A 27,071-nucleotide genomic window follows, 5' to 3' on the forward strand; every position below is an offset into this window, starting at 1 on the left:
TTTATAACCCACCATGACGTGCTTGAGCAAGGTGACCCATGGTTCATGTGCAGCTTAAGGCCATGTCCCATTCTTCGAGTCACTGATTTTTTTATAGAGATTATACAAGCTGTCCCTGTCCTTGACACCTCTGGAAAACAGTGTAGTGCTATTGTTTTTTTCAGTTTGAATTCTGATTGTAGTGTCTATTAGTAATTTTGTAAAGTTTGGGCCCTGACGCTAGACAACTAGAGGAGTTTTTTAAAAAAAGAGCTTTTTTGAGTTTTGCAGCTTCTCAGACAATCACATTTCAAGATGGTAAGTAACTGTGGTTTCATTTCTGAGCAATGAAATATGGGCCAGAGTTTCTGTCAATGCTGTGGTTTCTACACACATTCTCACACATTTCCTGTTTTTCAGGGTATAACCTACATGTGCAGATTTAAAATTTAGGTCATATTTTGAGCTACTGAAATGATGTACACAAATATGTCCACAGTTTTAAGTCACTGCTGGACAATAATTCACTAACAAATACATTCAGCCAACTGTGTCCTGTGTGTAGCATTCTGTGAACAGTGTCCTGTGGGTGGCAGGATGAGGTCTGTACAGAGAGTCTGGTACCTATCGCCACTTAATGTGGCCAAGAACTGCCTACTACTGCTGGAAAAGAAATTCGACTAACCCACAAAAGATCCAATCACAACTCTGCTTATTTTGGCATGATGTGTGGAGGCAGTCTTTCGCTTTAAAGGATTGCGAGAGTCAGTACAAAATAATACATGGAAGTGTGTATATGCAGAGGTACAAAAAGCCAACCAGAATGGTGACAGTGAGGCCAGTTTATCACACTGAAAGTATCAGAAAGTATCAAGTATCCATCAACTGCTGAACGTAGTGTCTGTGTCTGTCAACAACATTTTATCCCAGACTTCTTTAACATTCCTCCTGTGTTAGCTTTCTGTTAACATCTCTTATGTTAATGGGTCAGTTTTGACCTGTGTCTTAAGTCAGCCATAAGATCCCCTAAAAACTATTAATAATCAACCAATTTGTTTCTTTCTTTTTGTTTACCTTGTTAGGTTCCTTATCAATGAAAGGATTGGTTTTAAATGTTCATTGTTGCAGACTGTAAACTGGAGATGTACACTCTACAAAACACAAATTCTAAACTGACTGGGCCTTACATGTCTGGACATGTCTGTCTTTTTTGTGAAACAGACAAATATAGAAGCCCCTAACTGAAGCTCGAGTGGTTGTAGGAGGAGTCAGCTGTAGGCTGTTGGTGTATAATGCGTGTTCCAGATTTGGCACTTGTTTTTGGTTTCTGATTTAAAATTATACCTGGGTTGAAATTGACCAGAAAAGCCATAATTTTAATAAAAGCATTTTATAATTTAGTAAAAAAAAATTATTTTTTATTTTGTTGAAATAGAAGTTCCTGACAAAGTCAAAAAATCTTGATGCAATAAATAAATTTCTGGAGTACTTGTATGCACCTAAAAACGGGTCGCTCAAGACGCTAACACAAGAGGAAGGTTAATGTGTATCCCTGGTTAATAGGGGAAAATGTAAGGACAGTGTTGCCAAAGTCTTGACAGATTTATATTGTTGTTTGAACAGTGACTTCTCTATTGCTCATAGTGGGTTAAACGATGGTAAACTCCTGGTGCACTCTTAACAACAACACACCTGATCCAGGTAACAAAGGCTCTCAGAGGCATTTGTATATTAGCACTGGATCAGAGATCTCCAGGGTGGTAGATCTCCAGGACCAGGATTGAGCATCCCTGGTGACCTCTTCTCAAAATCAGGGTCGTGGTGTGTCTGGAGCCTACCTGGAATCACTGGCCTCAAAGCAGGAACACACACTGGAGGGGACGCCAGTCCTTCTACTCTGCATATGTTAAAAATTAAATAGTTGTATTCTGGCCCAAATAAATTTGCCGGTTCGGTGGTGGTGTGAGAGCGGGGAGTTTGTGGGGATTAGTAGGGGGTTGAGATCTCAATGCAGCACTCTTGAAATTAGTTTTTTGCAGGTGGGGTGCTGCACTCGCTCACTCACACCTGTGGACAGTTTCACACACTCACCCAGTCACTCTCATCTGTGTGCATCTGTCCTCTGTGATTCCAGGGAGGTTCTGGACCCACAACCAACCTGAACAGGGTTTGCGGAAAATTAATGAATTAATGTTTATTTTTATTTAATCAAACATACATATAAATATTTTGCCATATTTCACTGCTGTGGTTATTATTATTATAATTATTTTATTTTATTAAAATAATTTTCACAGTGTATCTGAATAAAAATGGGTGCAATAAGAAGGCTGAGTTTCTATCAATCATTTCTTGCATCAGTTCCTGTCTATCTATTTTTTGCATTATCCAGCAGTTTGAGTACCTTAGCGGCTCTATACTGACCATTTAGGGGTTTCTCTTGGGTTTTAAAGTTGTAGTGTTGGAGTTATTTACAGTGTTGTGTTTTCCCCTTAAGTATGACTCTTAAGGTTTAATGTCTTCTTCTGAGCTGAGAGATTTACTTAAGGGTGTTACACAGAATCCCTTAAAAGATGTCCTTACGTAAGGAAATGTGTTATTCTATTGTTTCCATGGAAACCGTTGTTTACATGCACTCACTGTGATACCTGTTATCGCCTCTGTTGTACCAGCTGACAAACTTCGAGGGCGAGGGCGAACGGTGAACAATGCGACACACCGTTGACTAATGGGCATAAACTACCTACTGACTGGAAGGATCCCGTAGCATAAAATCAGAAAACAATCATTAACTGCATTAATTAAATAATATATGTAATAATCATGTATTAATAATTAATTAGTCTGGTTCGTATGGCTGGCAGTAAGTTGGACTCCGTCAGGGCTGCCCGTTGTCACCGGTTCTGTTCACAATTTTTATGGACAGAATTTCTCGGCGTAGCCAAGTGGCGGAGGGTGTCTGGTTTGGTGGTCTCAGGATCCCATGTCTGCTTTTTGCAGATGATGTGGTCTTGTTGGCTTCATCGAGCCGGGACCTCCAGCTCTTGCTGGACCAGTTTGCAGCCGAGTGTGAAGCGGTAGGGATGAGGATCAGTACCTCCAAGTCCGAGTCCATGGTACTCAGTCGGAAAAGGGTGGAGTGCTCTCTCCAGGTTGGAAGTGAGATCCTGCCTCAAGTGGAGGAGTTTAAATACCTCGGGGTCTTGTTCACGAGTGAGGGAAAAATGGAGCGTGAGATTGACAGGCGGATCGGTGCAGCGTCAGCAGTAATGCGGGCTCTGTACCGGTCCGTTGTGGATGAAGAAAGAGCTGAGCAGAAAAGCAAAGCTCTCGATTTACCGTTCAATCTACGTCCCAACCCTCACCTATGGTCACGAGCTTTGGGTAGTGACCGAAAGAACGAGATCGTGGGTACAAGCGGCTGAAATGAGTTTTCTCCGCAGGATGTCTGGACTCTCCCTTAGAGACAGGGTTAGGAGCTCGGACATCCGGGAGAGACTCGGAGTGGAGCCGCTGCTCCTCCACGTCGAGAGGAGCCAGTTGAGGTGGTTCGGGCATCTGGTTCGGATGCCTCCTGGACGCCTTCCTGGAGAGGTGTTCCGGGCATGTCCAATGGGGAGGAGGCCCCGGGGCAGACCAAGAACACGCTGGAGAGACTATATGTCTCGACTGGCCTGGGAACGCCTCGGTATACCCCCGGAGGAGCTGGCGTCGGTGGCTGGGGAGAGGGAGGTCTGGGTTTCTTTGCTCCGACTGCTTCCCCCGCGACCCGGACCCGGATAAGCGGTGGATAATGGATGGATGGATGGATAATAATTAATTAATTACTTTTTTTAAGTAAGTAATTAAGTTTTTGTTACCTCTTTATATTACTGAATACTTTTCTGTTCATTTGCTGCTACATATCCTCACTGTAAATAAAGGACTAATAAAGGATTATCTTATGTTATATTGCTTTATATGGAAGCAAATCTGTCTCATCAGATTTTGAAATATTACCACATTTGAATTTGTAGCACTGACTTTTTTTGCACTGAAACTATGAATATACTCTGAATATAATTGCTCTTGAATAGAACTCGTGAATTTTCAAGAACAAGTTTTCACTGTTATTATTCAACGTTAATAAATTCAGATAAAAAAAAATTCAAGCTCAAAAAAATTCAAACAATATATTTCGAAGTTGCTCAAATTCGGTAGACGAAATTCAGACAATTCAGAAATTCAAAAAATCACTGAGGATTTACGTCATATAAACCCAAACATTGTGAGATGGTACCTGTTAGTTACAAAACATGACGGAAAACCATGTGTTGGTTTTCCAACTCCTAGGTATTGTCATGCCTACAGCTACTTCCACGTGCCCATTTATCAATAAATAAATAAATAATACAACCAAACTTTGGAATACTGCTTATATTTTGCACAAATTTTATTTGATCTCATTTGAAATAAAATTCTGACACATAATTTTCACACTCCATTTCATGCTAGATACATTGTGCTCCAATTAGTGTCTATTTTAAGGCATGTGATTATTCTGGAAATTAACATGATACATATTTTTCGCAATTAATTATTTCAGCAAATAAAAGTCTAGTGATTAGATCTAGATATTAGTTTTTTATTAGGTGATGTAAACACAACATCACTTCTGTTGAATTCAGAATGTAGATAACATTTTTTAATGCTGAAATATGGATTACATTTAAGTCTCCTTCTCTTGTCTCATTTAATAATAATAATAATAATAATAATAAGTTAGATTTATATAATGCCTTTCTAATACCCAAGGTCGCTTTACACAAAGAGGAGGGGGAGAGAAAAAAAAAAAAGATAATAATAATTATAATAATAAAAATAAAAATATAGAGGAATACACTTATGCCTGCAGAGTGCAGAAGTACTGAGAAAAGAGATAGGTCTGTAGCTGGGTTTTAAAGGCAGAAAATGAAGAGCAGAGATGAAGACTTTATGGTAATGAATTCCAGAGCTTGGGTGCCAACACGCTGAAAGATCTACCACCAGCGGTAACCAATTTAAATTTTGGTACTGACAAAAGACCGCTCTCAGGACTCTTGTCCTGTAGGACAGTAGGAGTGTAAAAGTTCAGAAAGGTAGGCTGGCGCCAGACCATGCAGAGCTTTGCATGTGAGCAGGAGAACTTTAAACTGAATACGGAGCGAGACAGGTAACCAGTGGAGCTGATGAAGAACAGGGGTGATATGAGCTGATTTTTTAGAGTAAGAGAGGACCTGAGCAGCAGAGTTCTGAACACACTGAAGAGAGTGTATGGTCGTAGAAGGAAGGCCAATGAAGAGAGAATTACAGTAGTCTAAACGGGAGGAAATGAAAGCATGGACCAGAATTTCAGCGTCCTTAACAGAAAGCAGGGGACGAAGGCGAGCAATATTACGTAGATGGAAGAAGGATGTTTTGGTTAGGGCCTTAATATTAGGTTTGAAGGACAGGGAGGAGTCAAGAAGTACACCTAAATTTCGAACAACTGGAGAGGTTTTTACAGCCACACCATCAAAGTTAAGTGTGATATCAGAGATTTTTGAAAGAATGGACTTGGGGCCAGTGAGCAAGACTTTTTTCTGTGTTGAGTTTCAAAAAGTTGGCATGCAACCAGTGTCTCAGATCCTGAACACAGGGAATAATGGCAGAGGGGGGCAGAGTGGAGGTATTTTTGGTGCTCACCTATATTTGAGTGTCGTCTGCATAACAATGATATTTAAGACCATGGCTGTGGATGATCTGACCAAGTGGCAGCATGTATATGATGAATAGTATAGGGCCTAGGACTGAACCTTGGGGAACACCTTGTGTAACAGTACTAGGGGAAGATCTGTGTTTACTCACTCATGCACACACACACACACACACACACACACACACTTAATCCACACAATAATTTTTTGTAGTTGAATCTGAATATAGGTGTGTTATTTGTCTGAGCTATGAGCTGCAAGATGCAATTTTCTTTTATAAAACCTGTGTCCAAGCTTCATTGTTTGATGTCAACTCTCCATCTGAAACATTTACTCACTAAATTAATAGATTCTAATTAAAATATTTTAAAAACTACAGTGAAATGTTAATAAATTAAACAGCTGTTTTCTATTTTTGTCCTGCATACCACTTCATCTTCCTTCCAAAAAAACAAGGAAATACTAGTATTTTGTCTTGCGATTCGTCATGATTCATCACAGTGTCTTTGTGATTAACACAGTTACATTTTTTAATCTATTGACACCACTAAAAGGTAATGCATAAATCAAGAGTGATGCTCTTAATTTACTTGAAAAAAGTAAATCTTGTTATATTTATTATTCAAAGAAATACATTTCTAGAGTTCACACAGAAGATGATTTACTGATTTAATTTTTGATTATTGACACATTATGAACAGCAACAATATTCTAATGTAGTAAATATAAGTTGTAATGAACATTTTTTTTAACAATAATAGCCATGCGTAAGTGTAGCACTCAATCTTCAGTATTTAAAAGTGCAAATAATTCTTGATTACATTAATATCACACATAAAACAATAAGCAGTTTTGTGCAAAAAAGTACTTGTGTGGTTGCAAAATGAAAGAGCAGCAATACAAGTGTATATTTGCAGTGAGGAAAACAAATTGTACACTGTATAGGTCTACAGCACACATAAATAATGAACCTTTAAAATGACCTTTGCATGAAACACATGAAAACCCAGACAGATTTGTGCATTCACAATAAATATTTATGTATTTCCCAGAATGTTTCACATGTCTTACTCCTGAGCATGCACAAGTATCTGGTGCAAATGCTAAAGCATTTTTTTTTGTAGCAAAGGTACAAATTCAGACCCGTAGGCCTTATTAGACACATAAATAAAAAGTAAGGCACTAATAATATATGTGGAGTATAATTCCTTACTTTCAATTTGTGAACAGTTTTATTAAAGCTTTAGTGAACTTTGACAAAGCAGCAGAGAGGAAGTGTTGCACATTTATATAAACAATGCAGACACGACTACACAGGCAGCTACTGATGTAGGCGATTGTTGTGTTAGGAATCTTGTCCAAGGACACTTTGTTGTAGTATTGGTCATTTTCCCAATCAGAGAACTTAATCCAAGTCTTGTGCAAAGAAGTCAGAGTTGTAACCCACAGCGCTACACCTACCACATGAAATCTGACTTGTCACATGCTTAAAGACTCAACTTTCATCAGTTTTGACTTGTCTTGAATGAGACTGACTAAAACACTGTCCAGTTACATGTGTTTTCTTTTGTTGTTTGTGCATGCATCCTATGGCCAGCACATTGTATTTTATTTTTTTTAGGAATCTGTGGTACCAGATCAGTCAGAATCAGGGAGAGTGAGTGCAAGAGTAGTGTGATGATTGTTTTAGATATTAGGTCCGACTTCACTCAAAGACCAAGATTTTCTTCCTTCACTTCAGACTCCAGCAGAGCTTTTCCAGCCTGGATACACTCAGACAGCTTCCCCACTGAAACACACATAAATCACAAGCATTGTTATCATCATTATACCACAGTTAATCCTGACCCTGCAGTGCGATTGGCTGAGAGAACTTCCATAAGCACCAATGTTGCACAGTAATTGCAAAAATACGCATAACCCAGCAACACCAGCGCTTACAGTACAGCGGTTGAGTGCCTGGACTTTTTTCAACCAGTATGGAACAGGGGTGTTTTCTTGTTATATACCCAATGTTAAAGAGAATAAAGATTTATGGTACAATGCAGCAGTTATCTGCTTCTTCCACTTTGTAAACAAAAGAAAATTGCAGGGAAATAAAAACAGGAAAATGCTCCTGTATAAATGCTGTAAAAATTGTTAAATCATGACATTTTACTGACTCTATCTATCTCAGTTTTGCGCTGTCCTTAGACAGAGAGCAGTTCTGAATAACATAGTTGATATGCATCAAAACCAGTGTAACACAGACTGGCTCGCTGGAGGAAACCAAGTTTCAAAAATCCTGAACAGAACCAGGTCAGGATCCAGAATTTGTTGAAAAAGCAAAAAGGAATATATGACGGAATGGAACAGTTTAACCTTGTGGAATGTCGATAAACAATTTTTTTTCTTTTTTCTTTATCTTAAAACCTAATAATAAATGGCGGTAACAAACTGTGGTATAATCACAGTAATAAACTTGAGGTTTCGTGCTATAATGTGGGATTTTGGCACTGGTGACTGATCTTCAGAACTCACACACAAGCTGCGTTATCTCATTTTATATCACTCCCTCTCTGTATTGATTAGTGTGTAATGAGTAGTTTAACATGGAGAGATTGGGCAACTGGTCATTTGCTCATTTTCATTGATACCTAGATGTTTTTGCTGCTGATATTCTGTAGCTTTCCGAGAACGGCTCCAGGATGTGGCCTTTATGGCTATGAACTTCCATTCTTCCTGTTCTGGCTTTTTGAAGCTGTGGAGCCAGATTAAAGCCACAATGGTGACCCACACTGCATTATCCACCTGCACAGAATTATGGGAAAAACAGCTATTACTTTAACCCAAGGAAAAGAAACAAACCTCATACAAATGTAGGGAATATTGTGTTTGCAATATCAAATCATATATACTTATCACGTATGTATATCAACCAATGGTTCCAAATCATCTGTAGTTGTAGCCTCTTGCTCTTGTTTATACAGCATTGGATTTTAGTTAAGATGGAGGCACTTGAGAAAAAACCCGAGTTTCCACTTAACTACTGCTTTTGTTAGCTTGCTGCTCATTGATTTGTCCACAGTTCACCTGCCAGCTCTGTCCTGTCTGGTCACCATAATTGCTTCAAAAGCCACACAAAGCCAGTTGTCACTCAGTTGCTGGAGTCATTGAAGAGGCTTGTATATTTATTAGGCATGATCCACATAAGCCTTACATAACATAATAAATAACTAAAAATAACCTGTGCAGGCCTCTTCTGGATTAGTTCATTCTCTGTCTTGCCAAACACACTGAGGAGTTTACTATCAATGTCCCAGTATCCTGCAGCTTTCTGGAGAGAGAGCAACTTCATGTAGGGGTCCTCATATTCAACAGGTTCTGACACATAAAAACACAAAATATTTTACCTGTAAGAACATTTCTTTACCAAAACAAGTGAAGAATAACCACATGACCTGACGTTCTGGTATGGACAACAGTGACAATACATGCATGTATGTTGGTAATTTTGAGGAGAGTAAAATTCTGTCTCTTCTCCTTGTAATTCTAAAGTGAAATATGTAAATGAGCAATATCAATCATGGAATTAAATTTATTTGTGGTTTTGTGTGTTGATCCTAAAAGCATGTTCCTGTAGCGGAGTAACAGTATTCAAGCTGGTTATGCTTAATGGTGATTATAACTTATAATAATAATTATTATTATTATTACTGACTTAAATTACAAAAATTGTAACAATTAATTAGAGATGGAAATACTGTCACCGCTACGTGAGTTCTTCAGTATTTTCAGACTCATAATGAACAAACTCCACACACTGTATAATTTCAAATAATGGAAACACTTTATTAAAAGAAAGATAATAGGTTGATAAACATAGCACAATCATCAAAATCTCATGGAATCAACGCAGGTGAAACCAGTTCGAATTTAGTAATTGGCTAGGCTATATGGCTTGTGAATGAGGGGTTGCTAAATTATTCAATTAGGTATAATTTTACCAAGAGATATAATTCGTTCTCAACTCTGAAAATGATGAATTTAGCTTACTTTTTTTTTCTTTTGGTTATGATCACAGCCTAAGTGTCCAGCAGATTTTTGCTCTGTTTTCCGGTGTTTGACTTGTCACGGCTGAAGTTAGGCTGATTAGTGGGGAGAGTCCCTCCAGGATGAGTCAGCCACTTTCGGCATTCTCTAGACAGTGTGACGTCAGTCGGAGATTCCCTTCACAGAGAACTGCTGGCCTGGCCAGATTTCCCGGAGTGATATTCCTTTTCCGATGAAAGTACGTCGAATAATTCAGCTCCGTTCTTCAAAGCTAATTTTTGAATTAATTAGCTTATACGTATTTAAAGATTTTCCTCTGTCCCAGCGGTGTCTTTTATTCTAGTCACAATAAGTTTCACCTGCTTCGATCAGTCGTAAAATTAAACTTGGATTGGGCTACAAACACGAACACAAATAAAACAAAGAAAGGGGGGGGGGAGATAGGTGCAGAATCTTTCAACACACACACACTCTGTGGAATGTATGTTCTCCACTACATCCCCCCCCCTTTTTTTTCAGTTTTATGGTCCGGCAGGGAGCATGGAGCTGAAAAGAACTTTTGCTGTGGAGGAAGGTGAGATCAGCAGGCATATTCCTATCAGTGTATGGGTGCATATGGAGTGTTAATGTTTGCATGCTGAAGGGATTCTAATTATTTATGGGTAGGTCTTGTTCAAACACAACCTCGAGAGCTGGTTTTTCGACATGGCCTTCGGCTTCATATCTAAAACTTGGGGGTTCACCTCTCTGGGCTCTCTTATGTCTAACAAACTTAACCATTTTATTAGACCAGGTTTCTAACCTGCTCTGTAGGGCTCAAGTGCGTTTGAAATAGAACCAAGCTATACCAAAGGTCAAAAGATATCCTAATCCTACCAGTGTAACTATTAAGGTGTCTGGAGTGGACCATGCATATGTGACAGGCTGTACTGGCCAGAGGGTTTGAGACGACAGTTCTTTAAGAGTGTTATCAATAGAGGTTAGGTCAATGACTTGGGTTCCCTCATATTCTAGGCGAGTTAGTGTTTTAGTATCTAGCTCGATGGTGTGCTTGGAGAAGAAATCTGAGATTTCTATGTCGCTCTCATATTGGTCAGGGTTCAGGTGATACAGGGCCAGGTCTCCTACATGTAGGATTGCGTCTACGGGGACATCTACCCAGAAAGTCTGGCTAGGAAGGGGTGATCATAGGTTAGTAGGGCCTGTAGGGTCTGTAGGGCCACAGATCCCATTTACGTTGTCACGAATAAAAGGTTTGCTAGGGCACAAGAAGTGGATGTCTTTAGTGAGTGTGCACATAAGCAAGTTGGGTACCAAGTACAGATCAGGGTTATCATCTTGGTATGCTACAAGAGGTGTTGTCTTTACACGAAGGCAGAATCTTGCCAGAAACCAACGTTGACAACATCTTTCAAATGGTAGATGTTTTCAGGCGCCATTATGGGAAGGTTAATGATGAATACTTATTCTCTGTCTTGAGGATTGACATAAATTGAGATGGTGTTACCTAAGGTATAGGCTAGGTGGGCCTGGAGATCAGTAACTACTTCTTGAGTTGCTGTAGACAAAATCTCCTGTACTAAGGATAGAGGCACCAGATAGGGATGAATCCTCCCCATAGCTAGGCTATCCACAGAGGAGCTGATTTCTTGTAGCATAGCAGACAATAGCATATTCACAAGCTGGATGTGGGCAAGGTCAAGTTGCACTACTGAAAGCAAAGAGTTAACCGTCTGGAGCGTTTTGTTCAAAGCGACACTGTGAGCATTGAGTACTACGACGGTGCCATGTAGGGTTTGTCCGATTGTTTGCAGGTGTTGTTGCTGCTTTTTTAATTGGGTTTTAATGTTTGGAATTTCAGCCTGCAATTCTCCTACTTGACATTTGACAGTGGCTACATTGACGGCATTGACGGTGGACGTTCCGAGACTCAGTAGTGATCCCACAGTTGCAGCTGCCATTAGCAATCCCCCTATGAAAAGTTTAGACTGTTTGTTAAAACCACTTAATTCTGATTGCGTTATGGTAAACTTTTGTAGCTGGTGGAGCATATGAGTTACGTCAGCTTCGGCATGGCTGATAGCTTCCTCAGTCCATCTAGCTCCATTCTGGCCAGTTTGCAAGGCGGTTATCTGTAGATTTTTCCTACATGCTTCGGCGGGATTCAACTGTACGAATACTCTCTGGGTATGGAGGCGACAATTACTGATTAGCAGTCCTGGCTGGTCTTTCAGTACTATTCCAGAGTCAGGACCCGGTTCAATCACTTCAGGGAGCATGGCGGTTCCTAGGGAGCTGACGATCAGGAGAATGAGCAGCGGGGCCTTCCTACCAGCAGAGATGCTCATGATTAGATTTAGGGTATTTACGGCGAGTCGTTTTTTAGAAAAATTATAAAAAATTTCCACTATACCCCCCTTTTGATAAAAGTTTTACGTCTAGGATAAACACTCTACAATAACTGACGATGAGGGACTAGGATCTTGGACCCTGAGTGTCCTCAGTCTGGTTAGAAGCTTGTTGCCTGCTGAAGAGTGAGAGGAAAAGGGGAAAAGGGATAGAGGAACTAAGGTGTGAGTAGAAGGCTGTAGTTGTTTGTTAACCGACACCCTTCTTGCCTTTGGTTCTATTGTTTATGACCTAACACAAGCATTAGCATCCCCTACAAGTCCCATGGGAGTTGTGTGTGGTCTGATTTGGTTGCGGCGGACCCACTTGAGCTCAGTACTGTCCCGAACTTTGTTTATCTTGATCTGGTACACAACGGGGGACAGTTTGTCTGTGATCTTACAGGGACCAGACCATCGGGGTAGGAATTTGCGGGCCAGATTCCCCTGTATTCCATGACCTTTCAACAGGTTGGACAAAGATGTAGTACCACACCTTGTCCCCTATTTGGAGTTCGTCATAGGATGCCTTGTGATCATAGTACGCTTTGTGACCTTCTGCTCTTTTTTCCAGTTTCTGCTGGGCGAATGCAAAAGTGGCTTTGAGGTGTTTCTGCAGATCCAGTCTTGCTGGTTTGCTGCTACGTACATTTTCAGTATGCTAACAACTGTTTGGTTGGCTCGCTCTACCTGACCTGAGCTTTGAGGATGGTGGCTAATGTGAAGGCTGGCTTTTACTCCTAGGAGTTGCCAGAGCTTCTGCATGACCTCTGCTGTGAAATGTGTCCCTCTGTCAGAGTCGACATGGCTGGGTAGGCCGTGAGAAGACATGGTTCATCAGTAAGGCAGTGGTTAGCGCTGTGTCATTCAGTGCAGGGAGGCATTCTACCCATTTAGTGAATGCACATGTGACTGTGAGGAAGTACTTACCTCTTACTGTTCGGGTGAGTGGTCCAACCCAGTCTATCTGGAGGTTTGAACAAGGGAAGGATAACCCTTTCTTTTGCAAGGGGGTTCTATCAAGAGGATTTGAGGGTTGAAACTGGCAACATACCAGACAGCCTTTAATGTAATCAGCCACATCTTTTACCATGTGGGGCCAATATGCCACCTGCCAAAGCGCATGGTGTGTTGCTTTGACCCCTTTGTGTCCTGCAGATGGGGAGTCATGAGCGTGCATCAGAATCACCCCCCTGTGGCACTGAGGAATCACGAACGCAGGTGAAGTGTGTGAGTCAGTGGCATGAACAAGCAAGCCTTTGACGACTTGGAGGGACGCTCTGGTGCCGTATAGGTCTTTAAAGCCTAGTATGGTGTCAAGATCTTGAGCCGAAATGGGACATGTAGATGGGTCAGGGACATGCATAAGCATTTTAGAAATGGACGGGTCCCGAGCTTGGAGAGTAACTAAGTCGGCGTCAGAAAAAGCAGGTTTAGTAGAGGCAATGGTAGTTTTAGCATTGTCAGGTGACACTGTCGCTACAGTTCGAGACTGTGAAATAGCTAGGACTTCGATGTCGGGCAGGTTTGGATCAAATGTTCATGGTGTGCCTTCATGGGCCCCTTGTTTGGCTAAGCTATCTGCCTGGTCACTGAATTCTTTGTCATCTCCCGGGACTCGGGAGTGACCCCTCACTTTCTTCCAGTAGATCTGCAGGTCATGTGTGTCTACCAAGTGTTCACACGCCGCAAAAAGCTCTTTGTGTTTGACTGGCTTTTTGTTTGATGTGGTGTAGTTGTTGGTTTTCCACAGTTTCAAGTGGCATGTGAAGCTTAGGCGTGCATAATTGGAGATTGGACCAACATTTTTATGCTTTTCTGGACTGCAGACTGAATTGTGATGAGAATTCATTAGGGGTTCGTGAGGCCACCCGTTTATTCAAACAATACCCACACCTGCCATTAGGGTGTGTTCTCGGCGGAATGAACAAACATCTACACATGCAGAGACAAGGTTTTTGCATGTGTTAGGGTCAAAATAGTGGTGGTTAGCCACGGTAGGTATGAGGGTTTCTGGAGTCTGTGGCACTTGGGAAGGAATGTCTCCTTCACATCGCCTGCAGGAAGCAAGTCCTGTGGCTAGAGGGCTCTTGTAGTTTTGTGCGTAACGTACCTTCAAGTCAAAGCTTTGGAGAGCCATTAGCCAGGAGGCTACTCGAGCGTTAGTTACTACACCCTCTCGAACTCGTTGGCTGTTCAGGAAAGTGATTGGCTGATGATGAGTTTCAACAATCACCTTCTGACCACCTAGGTAGTTGGAGAAATGTTTGACTGCCCACACTGTTGCTAGTAGTGCTTTTTCGCAGTCACTATATGTGTGTTCCAGCATAATTTTACTAGCATAGGCTATGTCATGTAATTGATACAGACTGGAGCTGAGACAGTGGTCAGAGAACCCCACTTCTAGGTAGAATTCTTTGCTGCTGTCAGGGTAGGCAAGGCATGGGGCTGTGCACGGTTTAGATTTCAGTGCCTGCATGGCTTGTTCCTGGGCTTTGCCCCAGGTGAATGGAGTATCCTTTTTTAGTAGGTCATAAAGTGGACGGGCTAGGTCCGCATAGTTTTCTATGAACTGGCGTGAGTAGTTGCATACTCCTAAGAAACTATGGAGTTCCTTAATATTGGTGGGTGCTGCGAGGTCTGTTACCCCTTGCATTCGACTCACTTGTGGTTCAACACCATCAGTGCTTACGAGCAGACCGATGTAATTCACCTTTGTTCTGCACCACTGACATTTGGAGAGTGATATTTTCGCACTTGCTGTTGTGAGCTGGTCAAGAACATGATCAATCTCGTCAATGTGTGCTTGTAGGGAGTGGTTGCGTATGAGTATGTCATCCACATATATGAGGGTGCCTCGCTCGCGGGAGGCACATTTTAAGAAAATGTTGAACTCCGCTGGAGAGTTGGCATACCCAAAGGGGCACCGAGTGAATGTATACTGTCGGTTCGCGAAGGTAAAAGCTAGCTTGTGTTGGTCTTCCGCTTGCACCGGGATGGAATCCAGAATCCAGAAATCCCGAGGCTACATCGATGGTGGAAAAGTATTTAGCGTTTCAGACCGAGGGAAGTTCTTGCTCTAATTGTGTCATCGGCCACCGAAACAATGGAACCTGTTGATTTAGTTTCCGATAGTCAATGGTCAGGTGCCATTTACCTGTGCTGTGTGCTGTTACAGGGTCAGATTATGCCCTTTTCCAGCAAGTCATCAATGATTTCTTGTACCAGTCCATAGGATGCCAATGGAATTTTGTATTGGCGGACAAATGTGGGTGGTGCTCCTGGACGAGTGGGGTTGCGCACTGAGTGAATGTCAGTGAGACCACAGTCCGTTGAATCTTTGGCGAATGATTTTTGGTATTTAAAAAGTACTTCACAGAGTTTCTCGCATTCTTCTTCGCTTTGGAGGGCATCGGCCTCCTTTAGAACTTGTTCGACTTGATTAATAAATTCAGAGTCAGATAGTTCTTTTGAATTGCGTGGATTCAAAGTGTCTTCTCCCGTTTCTGGGAGAAAAGATGTTTCCCAGGAGGATTCCAGGAATGAATTTAAGGAAAGGACCATGACTGTCATTTGATCATCATCGGCAAGATCTATTCTGCAAATGGCGTCTTTACTCATGTCCAGAGCCGAGAAGAGAGAAACGGCTCGTGTCGATTGAGTATAGAACACCTTTGATTCTAGATGATCAAGAGGCAGGGATTCAGGCATTGGTCCTATAATAGGGATTCGCAACTCGAAGTCATGGAATTTCGTACTGACCAACCAACCCAGAGGAGATGAATGAGGAATTGTCAAGGCTCGTGTTTCCACCAAAGGTGTGGCTTCTAGGGTAAGACCTAGTTCAAAGAACTGAGTTGACGGTTGGAAAAGCTCATGAGCGTGGCTTAAGTGTTGGCCAGGACGCATGACCAAGCGATGGGTACATTTGCAGTGTTCGCGGGTACCACAAGGGAAACTTGGTTAGTAACCTGACATACCTCAGGAATAGTTTGTCCTGAGCCTAGGTTGCTGGGATCTGAGGATCAGGTTTCTATCGAAACATCAGTCAAGGACCACAGCACATTATTGAACGTGTCTACATGTACATCAAGGCGCACCAAGAAGTCACTTCCAATGTAAGTGTCATGTGGCAAGTTAGGGACGACCAAGAAATAATGGGTGAGTACCCTTTTGTTCCACTGGATGGTTAGAGCACAAATTCCATCAGTGGGTGACATTACTTTTGATGTCGGGTCGAGAGGGAAGCGACAAGGACTGCTCACCAAAGGAATATTTGGTTGAGTGAGGCGCAGGGTCTCAAAGAGGGTTTGGTTTATGGCGGACTTGTCAGTCCACAGAGCCAGAACGACATTGTCAACATGATGGTCCTGCATTGTGAGGCTGTTCACGATCGGAAGGCCGGGAATGTCTGTTGTGGAAGGCTTAGTGAAAGTGCACAGAAATGTGCTCTGCTGTTCTAACATGGCATTAGGGGGCCAGGAAGAGACTGTGGTCTCTGGTGTGGCCACCATGGGCTCAGTTTCCTCTTCCACAAAGTGAGGGATCTGACTTGGTGGGTCTTTGCGTGCAACTACTTTCTCAGTTAAGTGTCCCATGAATTGTTGGACTGGTGTGTCGCCTTCAATGACCAAAGGGTCGTCTGGCATTGAACCTTCCTTACCGTCTAACTGAACAAACAAAACAGCACTGGAGGGTGTCTTTGAGTCAACCCCCTGTACCATTTGGTCCTCAGCGCTTGCCTGGGTCACAAGGAGATTGCACGGTACACTAGAAGACAGAGCTTCGCTTGTCACCTCTCCTACATATCTCTACCATTTCTAGGGTGTTAGAGGATGGCTCTGGGTCAGACCGCACAGAGGTGATAGAAAGAACGTCAGGTTTTTTCTTTTTTTCTTTGCAAATCATTGCAAGCATTCGGCGGATGTCCTCTAATTCCTTAGAGTTAAATTCCTTGCCTTTAAATTTCTCTTTGGCATGATTTTCTTTATTTTGATACCAGTATTTTTCCTTCTTTTCTTTATTAGAATCAGAAGGCTGGTTCTAAGTTTTTCGCTCATATCCTTTATGGGGATATGCTGTCATCTACTGTGATTCCAGGGAACCGTTGTAAGTAGAAATCAATATCTTTAGGTAGGAAAAGATAGCATTAGAACCATCAGGTTTGGGATCAAAGCGGGTTATATTGCGTGCGATTTTGTCCAGGTCCTTGTATGAGGGACCGGGAGAGTGTAGAGGTTGAGGGGGCCAGGCACTGGGTTGCAGTGCTCTGGGTCTAGGAGGGCGTTGCAATGGACGGCTGACAGGAGACACAGGTGCAGGCGAAATACCTGTTGATACCAGAGGAGGTGCTGCAGCAGCTCTAAAGGTTATGGTCCCTGAGTCTGGTTCCTGATCCACACCATCTTCCTGCTGGTCTTGTCTTTCTGTAGCGGCACTAGGTGGCACATCAGGAGTGACCTGGGGCAGTGTGTTCCCTTCAGCCATTTCGTTCTGCCTCCACCTTTGCTTGCTGTCGCCGTGATACATCAAGTTCACGTTCACTGGCCCTGAGCTGTCCTACAGTGAGGATGGCTATTTGACCTAATGCCTCAGTTAGGGACTTGCCCTTGAGTATGTCTGTTAAGTGGTTCTCTATCCACTTGGCCACCATGTGATCACGACTGACCTGTGACGCTTTCTGCACTGTTTCTGCGAGTCCAGGCATCACATCACTGGTGAGGCTGGCCAGAACAGAGAATGCCTCATCCCACAAGCTATCTACATATACTTCCGGGGGAGAAGTCCCTCCTGCCATGTTAGCTGTGTCTAACTGTGAGGTGTACATTAATTCTATTTAATTAGGATTAATCCCGTTAATCCCTTTTAAATTAAACTGAATTAAAATTCACCTATACCGAGTGCTCTAAGAATAAATGTTAGTCTGTATGGTGTTTGAGTTCACTTGTGAATCTCTAAAGGAAGACTGTTAGTAGTAGAGTGTGGAGGGAAAGTTGCTATACACAAGTGAGCGGGAATTTTTTTTTTCCAATAATTAAAGAATTATTACAAATTTTTTAAAAAATAATTAAAAATTATTAAACCAAATTAAAAATTTCAAATTAAAGTATTATAATAGCAAAAGAAATTTTCCAAATTAAGGAATTATTAAAAATAATGAAAAATAAAAAGACTTTCCCTTTTAACTGTGTTTACGAGCTGGTATCAATTTAAAATCCCAATCTCTAATTACTGCTCACTGTATGTTATAGCTGTATCAGCTTACTGTGTTGCTAAGCCTTTAATCGTAGTTATTCAGATATGCAGAGTTTAGAGACAGCCACTAGAACTGTAATACCAGGTCTTGTGAGTGTGAAATGATCAGACAATTTCAATTGCGATAGCGAGTTTCTCCACTAGAGGGCACTGAAAGTAAATCTGAATGGCAACAGCAAGTTTCCAGTATTGGGGTGAACTTAAATTGTAATACCAGACCGCGACACCAGAGGGTGACAAGCAAGTTTATAATGCAATAGCAGCAATGACCACCAGTCCCACCAATGGTGGGAATTCTAATAAACACAGCACGAGCAGACACAATGCAACACGAATGGGAATTTCCACTGTAGCGGGATGTTTTAACACTAGAGGGCGTTAACTAAAAAGTCTAAAATGGGAACACAGATTTCGAACACTAAGGTACATTAAAAGGATTTCATTTGTAATGACAGCTTTTAAGCACCAGAGGGCTGCTAAACACTTAAGGTTGCCTCGGTGGTAATCAAACGTCAAGGTTAACACCACACTTGACCACAAGGAGGAGCACGGGAGGACACGCTTCAATAGACGCTAGTTATGAAGTGATTTTCCTGCAATCACGCACTTTAACCTCAAGAGGGAATTAGGCTTCCTCTGTTTTCGGGGCGTTTTGAATTTCCCTCCTTAGTTTTAGCTCCGCCCCTTCAAAGGGGTCGTTCGTTTCCTGAATTCGCGTTCAGTCCACCAGGAAGAGCTGAAGAGAGCAGACCGCTCTCTACACAGGCCGTATTTTCGGCTGTGTTCTTTAGTAACCTCCAATCGCTTAGTGCGTGATTATTATTATTATTATTATTATTAACGCTGGGAGCGACCCAGTTTTAAAACGAGCAGAGAAATTCGGTTCGGAGGTCCTTCTCGCCGGATTTCGCGGTCGAGGATCGAACTGTAGCAATGACCCACCGCGGAATACGCGCATTGGGGGTGCTGAGGCCTTATAGTTGTATGCATGCAAAATGGCGCAGAGCCACGCACTTCAAAAGCGATCAAGTTTATTTTCGACGGTATATACCACAGAACAGATTTTCAACAGTAACACACACAACACGAAATTGCCCACATCAAGCTTTGAATCTCAATCGTTATTCAGCAAAATAAACGGAATAAACGGAAAGGATTTCTCTATCCCAAGCTGAGATTATTTATCAGTGTTTACAGTTTGTTCATAAAGAGACTTTTTCCTGTCTCGTGTGGGCGCCAAAAAAAATTAATAACATTATGTAGTAATGTTATTAAGTAGTAGTAATAAAAACATTATTATTATTATTATTACTGACTTAAATGACAAAATTATTAACAATTAATTAGAGAGGGGATACTGTCACCGCTACGTGAGTTCTTCAGGGTTTTCAGACTCTTAATGAACAAACTCCACACACTGTATTATTTCAAATAATGGAAACACTTTATTAAAAGGAAAGATAATAGTTTGATAAACATAGCACAATCATCAAAATCTCACGGGATCAACGCAGGTGAAACCGGTTCGAATTTAGTAATTGGCTAGGCTATATGGCTTGTAAATGAGGTGTTGCTAAATGATATAATTATGGTATAATTTTACCAAGAGATTTAATTCGTTCTCAGCTCTGAAAATGAGGAATTTAGCTTACTTTCTCTTCTTTTGGTTATGATCACAGCCGACACGTCCAGTAGATTTTCGCTCTGTTTTCCGGTGTTTGACTTGTCAAGGCTGAAGTTAGGCTGTTTAGTGGGGAGAGTCCCTCCAGGATGAGTCAGCCACTTTAGGTGTCCTTTAGACGGTGTGACGTCAGTCGGGGATTCCCTTCACAGAGAGCTGCTGGCCTGGCTGGATGTCTCCTTCCCGATGGAAGGGGCGTCAAGATAAAAGTTTGCTGTTTTCCTCCAATCTTCAGAAGCTGGTTTACGAATTAATTAGCTTATACTTATTTTACAAAAATCTTTCTCTGTCTCAGGGGTGTCTTTTATTCTGGCCAAAATAAGTTTCACCTGCTTTGATCAGTCGTAAAATTAAACTTGAATTGGGCTACAAACAGGAACACAAATAAAACAAAGAAAAGATTACTGACAATTACTCGACGTTACTCTGTAGTTTCTGTATTGCACTGCTAACTGACACAAGGCGACCCTTGGCAGTTGCGTGAAGTTCTTTGCTTTAAGAGTCTTTGGAGAGTCAGCTTGTCGGCGTAGAGAGAAATCACATATTTTTGGCTAATACAAATAATGAATAGAGTATACTTCGTACATACTTGAATATAGCATAATGAGAGTACTGGATTATTTTTATTAAATATATTTATATATATATATAAGGGGGGGGTCACTGAAAAGTGTTCTGCTTAGTCTTTGTTGTGGACACAGGTATGTGCATGAGTTTGTGTGTGTGGGGGGAGGGGGGGTGCAGAGTCTTTCAACACACACACTCTGTGGAATGTGGGTTCTGTCTCAGAACTTATCATCAGAGTGGAGAGTCTTAAGTTTTCATTTCTTGATCTGGTCCATACTCCACCACAAGTGTTACCATATATATAACCTGAAAGATACTGCCAAATTATGAATATATATTTTAAGGATTGTTTTAAGTGTTTTCATTAATCTGGCACCTTTCTCACTCACCCTGACTCTCTCATGCAGCTCAGCCACCACCTCCTCTCCATAGATTTTGGCACTGAAATGACAGACAGCTGCTTCCGCAGGTAACGAGAACACGAATATCACCTCCACAGGACACTCCTCCTCCTCATTGTTCGTGTACTGCAGGGTGGAGGTGACTGTGGCAACAAACCCCATCACCTGCACCTCCACCTCTACCGTGTTGAGAGGAACTTGGGTGAAAATATGAAACACAATGTTAAATGATTCCTGCACTGAAATACCCAGTGAAACTGTCCATATGCACTTGGCTAAGAGTTTGAACAGCTTTCCTAAAGAGCAGGGATTAGTTATTCCATGCACAGCTTCTGCAGTCAAGTTAATGTAAATTAAAGCACAGTAAATGCAAGCACACACTCATGCAACATGACAAACACTGCAGTACAATGAGTGAATAAGATTCCACCTTTCTACTATTTTTAATTTTAACGTAAGTAATACATTATTATCCCTGAGAACAGAACACATTGTTCACATGCTTTTGCAGCACTTTTTCCTGATGGTGCTTATAATGGATGCAGTGACCAATATATTCTTCACGTGCTATTTTCATACCAGTTCATTTTTACGATGCGCTTTTTGTTTAATAAAATTTAAATGGTCATTTTTAATACTGCACAAAAATTACCATAAAATGACAAATGAGCATATTTAATTTTTTATTTAAATTATACATTAAAAATTAGATTAGATAATTAACCAATTGAACTGTAGCTTTGCTGCACAGAAACATATCTTAACGTAAATGTTACATAGTTCTGTTCCTGCAGTGCTAAGTGAAGACAGAGGCTCTATTCGAAGCTGAAATTTGAAGCTGAAAATACTACCTAGTGTTTCTTTAAGAGAGTAGCCATTTTCTCATATGAATTTTCTTCCTGTTAGTAAACAGCGTACTGACACTTAGTGACCAATATGTGGTGGTAATCTACATGTGGGGCACTCACTTTATGGAGTATAAACTTCATTTAGGGCCTGCAAAACAGTTGGAGTCCCCTCCTCATATGAGTAACCCTGTCATATCACCATAGCTACAGCATTCTTAGTTAGCTGTGTAGTAACCGCCAACACGCTGTCTGTCGCTGGGTTCTCTTGCCTGACCAGTGGAAGCTTTTTTCGCAGGACAAATTTCCCCGTTCTTTACCATGACCCTACTAACCTCTGTGTTTTTATTTGTTCCCTTTGTCTGGCTTTCTTTCTCCTGTCTCTCTCTCATGCTTTGAGATGTCCTGCTGCTCTCCAGGTGTTGCCCTGATCCAGCCCCTGTGTGTCCTGTACAAGATCCTGTCCTTGTCTCATCTACACTATCATGCTTGGCCATGCTGTTTTATTTCAGATTAACTCTGCACCTAATTTTAACTCACACTGAATCCCTGATCACCTCCTCCTTCATCAGACTCATACATCACTAATATCATCATCCTCACCATTTTCATTTCTGCTTCTCCATCATCACTAATATACTACATTTATATTACTATAACCCCTTCATCGGTCATTTCACTTTTACTTCTGTTCTCTGTTGTGTCTCCGGTGTCGACCCGAGGAGGATGGGTTCCCCGTATGAGTCTTGGTTCCTTCCAAGGTTTCTTCCTCGTGTGCTGAGGGAGTTTTTCCTTGCCACTGTTGCCCCTGGCTTGCTCATAGGAGGCTTGGACCCGGATCTCTGTAAAGCTGCTTTGTGACGACTTTTTGTTGTGAAAAGCGCTATATAAATAAAATTTGATTGATTGATTGAGTTGTATTTGTATATATAATAAAATATTCACCTTCACAAACACAAAGCACAAAAGCATATTTTTGGTGCTTCAGTTACTTATTAATCCTGAGATAAGTCACATACGTCTGAGCTCAAAAAGAAAATAGTGCTTAAATCATATCATCCTGCGTGTGCTGGAGCTGGTATGCATTATAACTGAGCTCAATATTCATAAAACAATCTTACAATAGAGTACAATAGAGTTGTTTCATGACAACACATCTTAGAGGGCACATGTGTTGAACATGTGTTAGCTGGGTTCAAGATGGGCCTGGGTTTGGCTGGGTTGGTACATGGGCTAGACCCAGTTGGCTGCCTATATATAGGGTCCATATGGACCCATAGTGGTTCATGTCTCAATTTAAAGAGATTTTTCAGAATTGTTCAGGTGGGTCCCTCATATTGGAGCTATTTTTAACCCTTCCTGGTCCCATCTAGTCCCTATTGGGTTTTCGTATGTTGGGGCCAACAATTAGCCCACAAACAAAACTTGCTGATGTAAAAGAGTTAAAATATATGTATTACAACCTAAAAAATTACACAAAGCTATTATTATTAAAGTGGTCTTTTTTTGGTATAGGCAGCTGTATTGGGACGTCTCTTCTCCTTCATAAAACTCCTCCCCCTTCCCTGCCTCTTCCCTTTTTACTCATATGTAATATAGAGAGGTAGGTTTCAGGCTTACTCCAGAATTTATCTTTTGTAATCCTATGTCTCTAGATTATTTTAAGTCACCAAATTATTTTATATACTTCATGTGTCCATTATTAATCATTATGTTGAGATATTTTCTGATGATGGTGTGTCTTATGACAAATATGCCCATTTTCATATTGCTATTGTCACACTGTAAGCTCTATGCTAAGAGTCTAATTCTGATCTCTTACGTTTTTTTTATATTCATGTAAAATCACAGAGGAGATACGAGGAGAGAAGAGATACACACTGCCTGTCTAATACTAAAAGGCTGTTTATTTCTGTTGTCAGGTATGGGGAATTTAATATGAACTCTGATAGACTCTTATGTATTCACTTTAGCAAACATATACGCTCATGCTATTATAGAAAAGTTCAGTAGAGTGACGTCATGACTGTACCCACCCTATCCAGAAATCTTAGCAGTTGTTAAGTTGACTTGAAAAATAACAGAGATTTTACCTTGCTGGCCTTTGTTTGTTATGAGGCCAAATGTGTCATACTTTAAACATCCCTGTTAAATAAAATAACTGTTAAAAGCATTTTACAACAAGAAGCATTTTGACACATTGTTCAGCTCCACAAAGAAGGGTACTGGGGTTCGATTATATCACCTGCCATCACACTGTACAACACTGACTCTACTGGGACATTAATGTACACAGCAGCTGGACATTGTAACTTCAGTCTTTTCACATCACTGTGCACTGCCACTTTATACCTTCGTACATGGGATTGTGACATAGCTGCTCAAGATGAGAGTAGGTACATGAGCTTTGCCTGACGTAAACAAGGACTACTGATGTGAAGACTGACCAATTTAATATTTACAGAGAAGGTTATCGACCAATAACTGTAGCGCTACAGTCAGACCGTCCAATCAGAAGACTTTAGGCTACTTCACCACGCCCCCTTCTCACTCAAGCGAACCAATCGGAGTAGGGGAGGGCGGGACTAGTTTGTGAATGAAACTTCTCGAAGTTCTATGTAAGCTCTAGAAAAACAAAATGCCGGACGTTTGTGAAATTCCGGCCGGACATTTTTTAAGTCTAAAAAAGAGGACATGTCCGGGTAAAAGAGGACGTCTGGTCACCCTCGTTTACAGAGTACACTCACTTTAAGACACTATTCATACTCAGCCACTCATTGGAAATTCTGAGATAATTCTTGGACATGACACACATTCTGTACTTTCAAACACTGGCAGAATATTTATGTTACATACTTAGTCATTGCACAGATAATTTCATATATTCATACAGTTGTTATTATGCAGATAATACATTCTTCTATTTTAGTAATAATTTAGTCTAATACATTTTTTCCTTCTATTTCAGTAATGATTATTTTAACATATATTTCTTTCTATTTTTGGTCTTTTTACTCTTGTCTGATCTTGTTTTTTTCTTAAGGTATTTAAGCTGCTGTAATACACGACTTTCTATCTGGGATATGACTCTGACTGCGTTGCAGCATTGGACATGCACAAAAGTGGTAAAAGCAGCTAAAAAATGATAAATATTTATTAACAGTAGCATTATTTAGGAATGAGCATTAGTAGGATTAGTGAATATGTTCATGTAGCGTTTTCTCATATGAAGCCAGTTACTATCAAAAGTGCCGTAAAGCAGAAATTTATCTAAAGACCGTTAGAGATTTAAAGTGCGCGTCTATTATGAGAACGCGACCAAGCGAGGGAAGGGAAAACCTTAATTAAAATGTAACTTTAAATATTTATACATTTATATGAATACGCTTAATCGATTGCCTATTTTACTAGTATTAAAATAATAAATATTTAATTAAAATAATAAAACCCCAGGATGTTTTAAGCGACTACTTTATTCTCAGGCTTTGTAAATTACAAATGTAATATCTTTTAGAAACTACATCTAGATCTGCTTCTCTAAAAGGAAAGAAAACATCGTCCCTTTTCCATTGACACAAATGAAATACGCACCGTAATTACCGTAAAACCACGATTACCGTAAAAACTGAAATACTTACACTGCACACTTTTCTTCTCCTCGTTGTTGGTTTTCGCTGTTTTGAATGTTTGAGCCCCATGTCTTTCTCCTGTCTGAATGTGGTTGTGTGCGTCTCTCTCTCTCTCTCTCTCTCTCTCTCTCTCTCTCTCTTTCTGTGTGTGTGTGTGTGGAGAGCCAGCTGTAGCCGAGATGTTACTGTGCTGTCCCCTTTTGTCCCGTCACAGTAATACCGGAAGTATGTCACAGCGGCTCCTGTGCCGGTACACCCAGCAGCACAGCGGCTCCTGTGCCGGTACACACAGCAGAACAGCGGCTCCTGTTCCGGTACACACGGCAGAACAGAGGCTGCTGTGCATATAGCGTCTTATGTTTATTCATTCATTTGTTGTCTGTAACCGCTTGTCCAGTTCAGGGTCGTGGTTGGTCCGGAGTCTACCCGTAATCAATGGGCCCAAGGCAGGAGCACACCCTGGAGGGGCGCCAGTCCTTTGCACGGCGAATGTCAATATTATACAAATTATATTTTTTTATGCAATGTAAATTGGAGTTGTTTATGGTGACATTTATAATAGACAGACACTACCATGCAGCTGACTTTCTGCACTGTATCCTTGTGTTTTCCTGCTCTACTCACTTTTTATCTCAAGATTATTAACTAACAATATACATTTAGCTCAGGTGGGAAAACCAAACTAGAGCAGTATGGATTTCTCTGTTTAAACATATAATGTAGGCCTAGAATTAAGATTATACAGTTGAAGAACAGCTGAATATTCCTCATGGACAATGTTAAAGTTATCTGGCTAAATGAGTTATCCTGTTTTGTTAAATACCCACAGGGCTTGGAGTTATGTAATATTAGTGACATTAATTTTGGCTGTTAAAATGCAATTCTGACTTATGATTAATATGTGTTAATAATCATCAGATTAAAACATAATAAAACATCAGAAAATTTTAGAACTACAAGCTATTTATTTAACATTGTTAAATTGTTTATATAACATTTTTATAAGCCAATCTAAGAAATAAGGAATAAATATACATATTACAAAAAGTAACAAATAAAACTTGAATAACCTTTTACAATAAAGCTTATGTATCAAGCAGCCTTTGTCATTCTTATTCAAATAATGACACCTGGAGTAGCAAGAGACACCTCTCCTTGGTATTGATGGAAGCCTTCATGCTTGTTCAATATTTCAAGAGTCACCTGCAGTGGTAGTAAATATAAAATTAATAGTGGTTAATAATAAAATTTAGTAGTATTTTATCCCATTGTTGTTAATCTACCAATTCTATTGTAATGAATCATACTGTAGCCTTATTGAATTCCCTACCTCTGGCAGCATAACATCTAGAATAAAGTCAACACTTCTAAGGTCCTTCTTGTCCAAGCCTAAAGCAGTGTGGATTATTTTATACATCTCATCAATCTGGAAAAAATATACACATAAATATGTACAAACAGTACTTTAAATTGTACAAGATTTATTGTGTAAATATGGAGAAGAGCAAAAGTAAGAAAACCTAAAATGTCTCACCCGTTCTGTACTAAATTTAGATAGTCTAGGTCTAAGTATGGTCCGGA

At 40.7% G+C, this 27,071-nt stretch overlaps 1 protein-coding gene across 4 annotated transcripts; it reads right to left on the reverse strand.

The window, feature by feature from the left end:
- Window positions 1-6,363: 6,363 nt before the first annotated feature.
- On the reverse strand, window positions 6,364-25,670 carry LOC136709195 (von Willebrand factor A domain-containing protein 5A-like). Of its 4 annotated transcripts, XR_010804459.1 has the most exons (6): window positions 25,500-25,670; window positions 21,005-21,213; window positions 8,920-9,056; window positions 8,591-8,799; window positions 8,330-8,483; window positions 6,364-7,482 (listed from the first exon to the last, which is right to left on the reverse strand). XR_010804459.1 is itself a non-coding variant. In XM_066684263.1 (5 exons), the coding sequence occupies exons 3-5, from the start codon at window positions 9,028-9,030 to the stop codon at window positions 7,403-7,405; spliced, it is 345 nt and encodes a 114-aa protein (XP_066540360.1). In that variant the 5' UTR covers window positions 9,031-9,056; window positions 21,005-21,213; window positions 25,500-25,670; the 3' UTR covers window positions 6,364-7,402. The 4 variants fall into 4 exon arrangements, 3 of the variants coding, with proteins under 3 accessions (XP_066540360.1, XP_066540359.1, XP_066540361.1); XM_066684263.1 differs by lacking the exon at window positions 8,591-8,799; XM_066684262.1 differs by lacking the exons at window positions 8,591-8,799; window positions 8,920-9,056.
- Between the last annotated feature and the right edge of the window lie 1,401 nt (window positions 25,671-27,071).

The sequence above is a fragment of the Hoplias malabaricus genome, chromosome 11 (genome assembly GCF_029633855.1).
Source record: "Hoplias malabaricus isolate fHopMal1 chromosome 11, fHopMal1.hap1, whole genome shotgun sequence".
Lineage (NCBI taxonomy): Eukaryota > Metazoa > Chordata > Actinopteri > Characiformes > Erythrinidae > Hoplias > Hoplias malabaricus.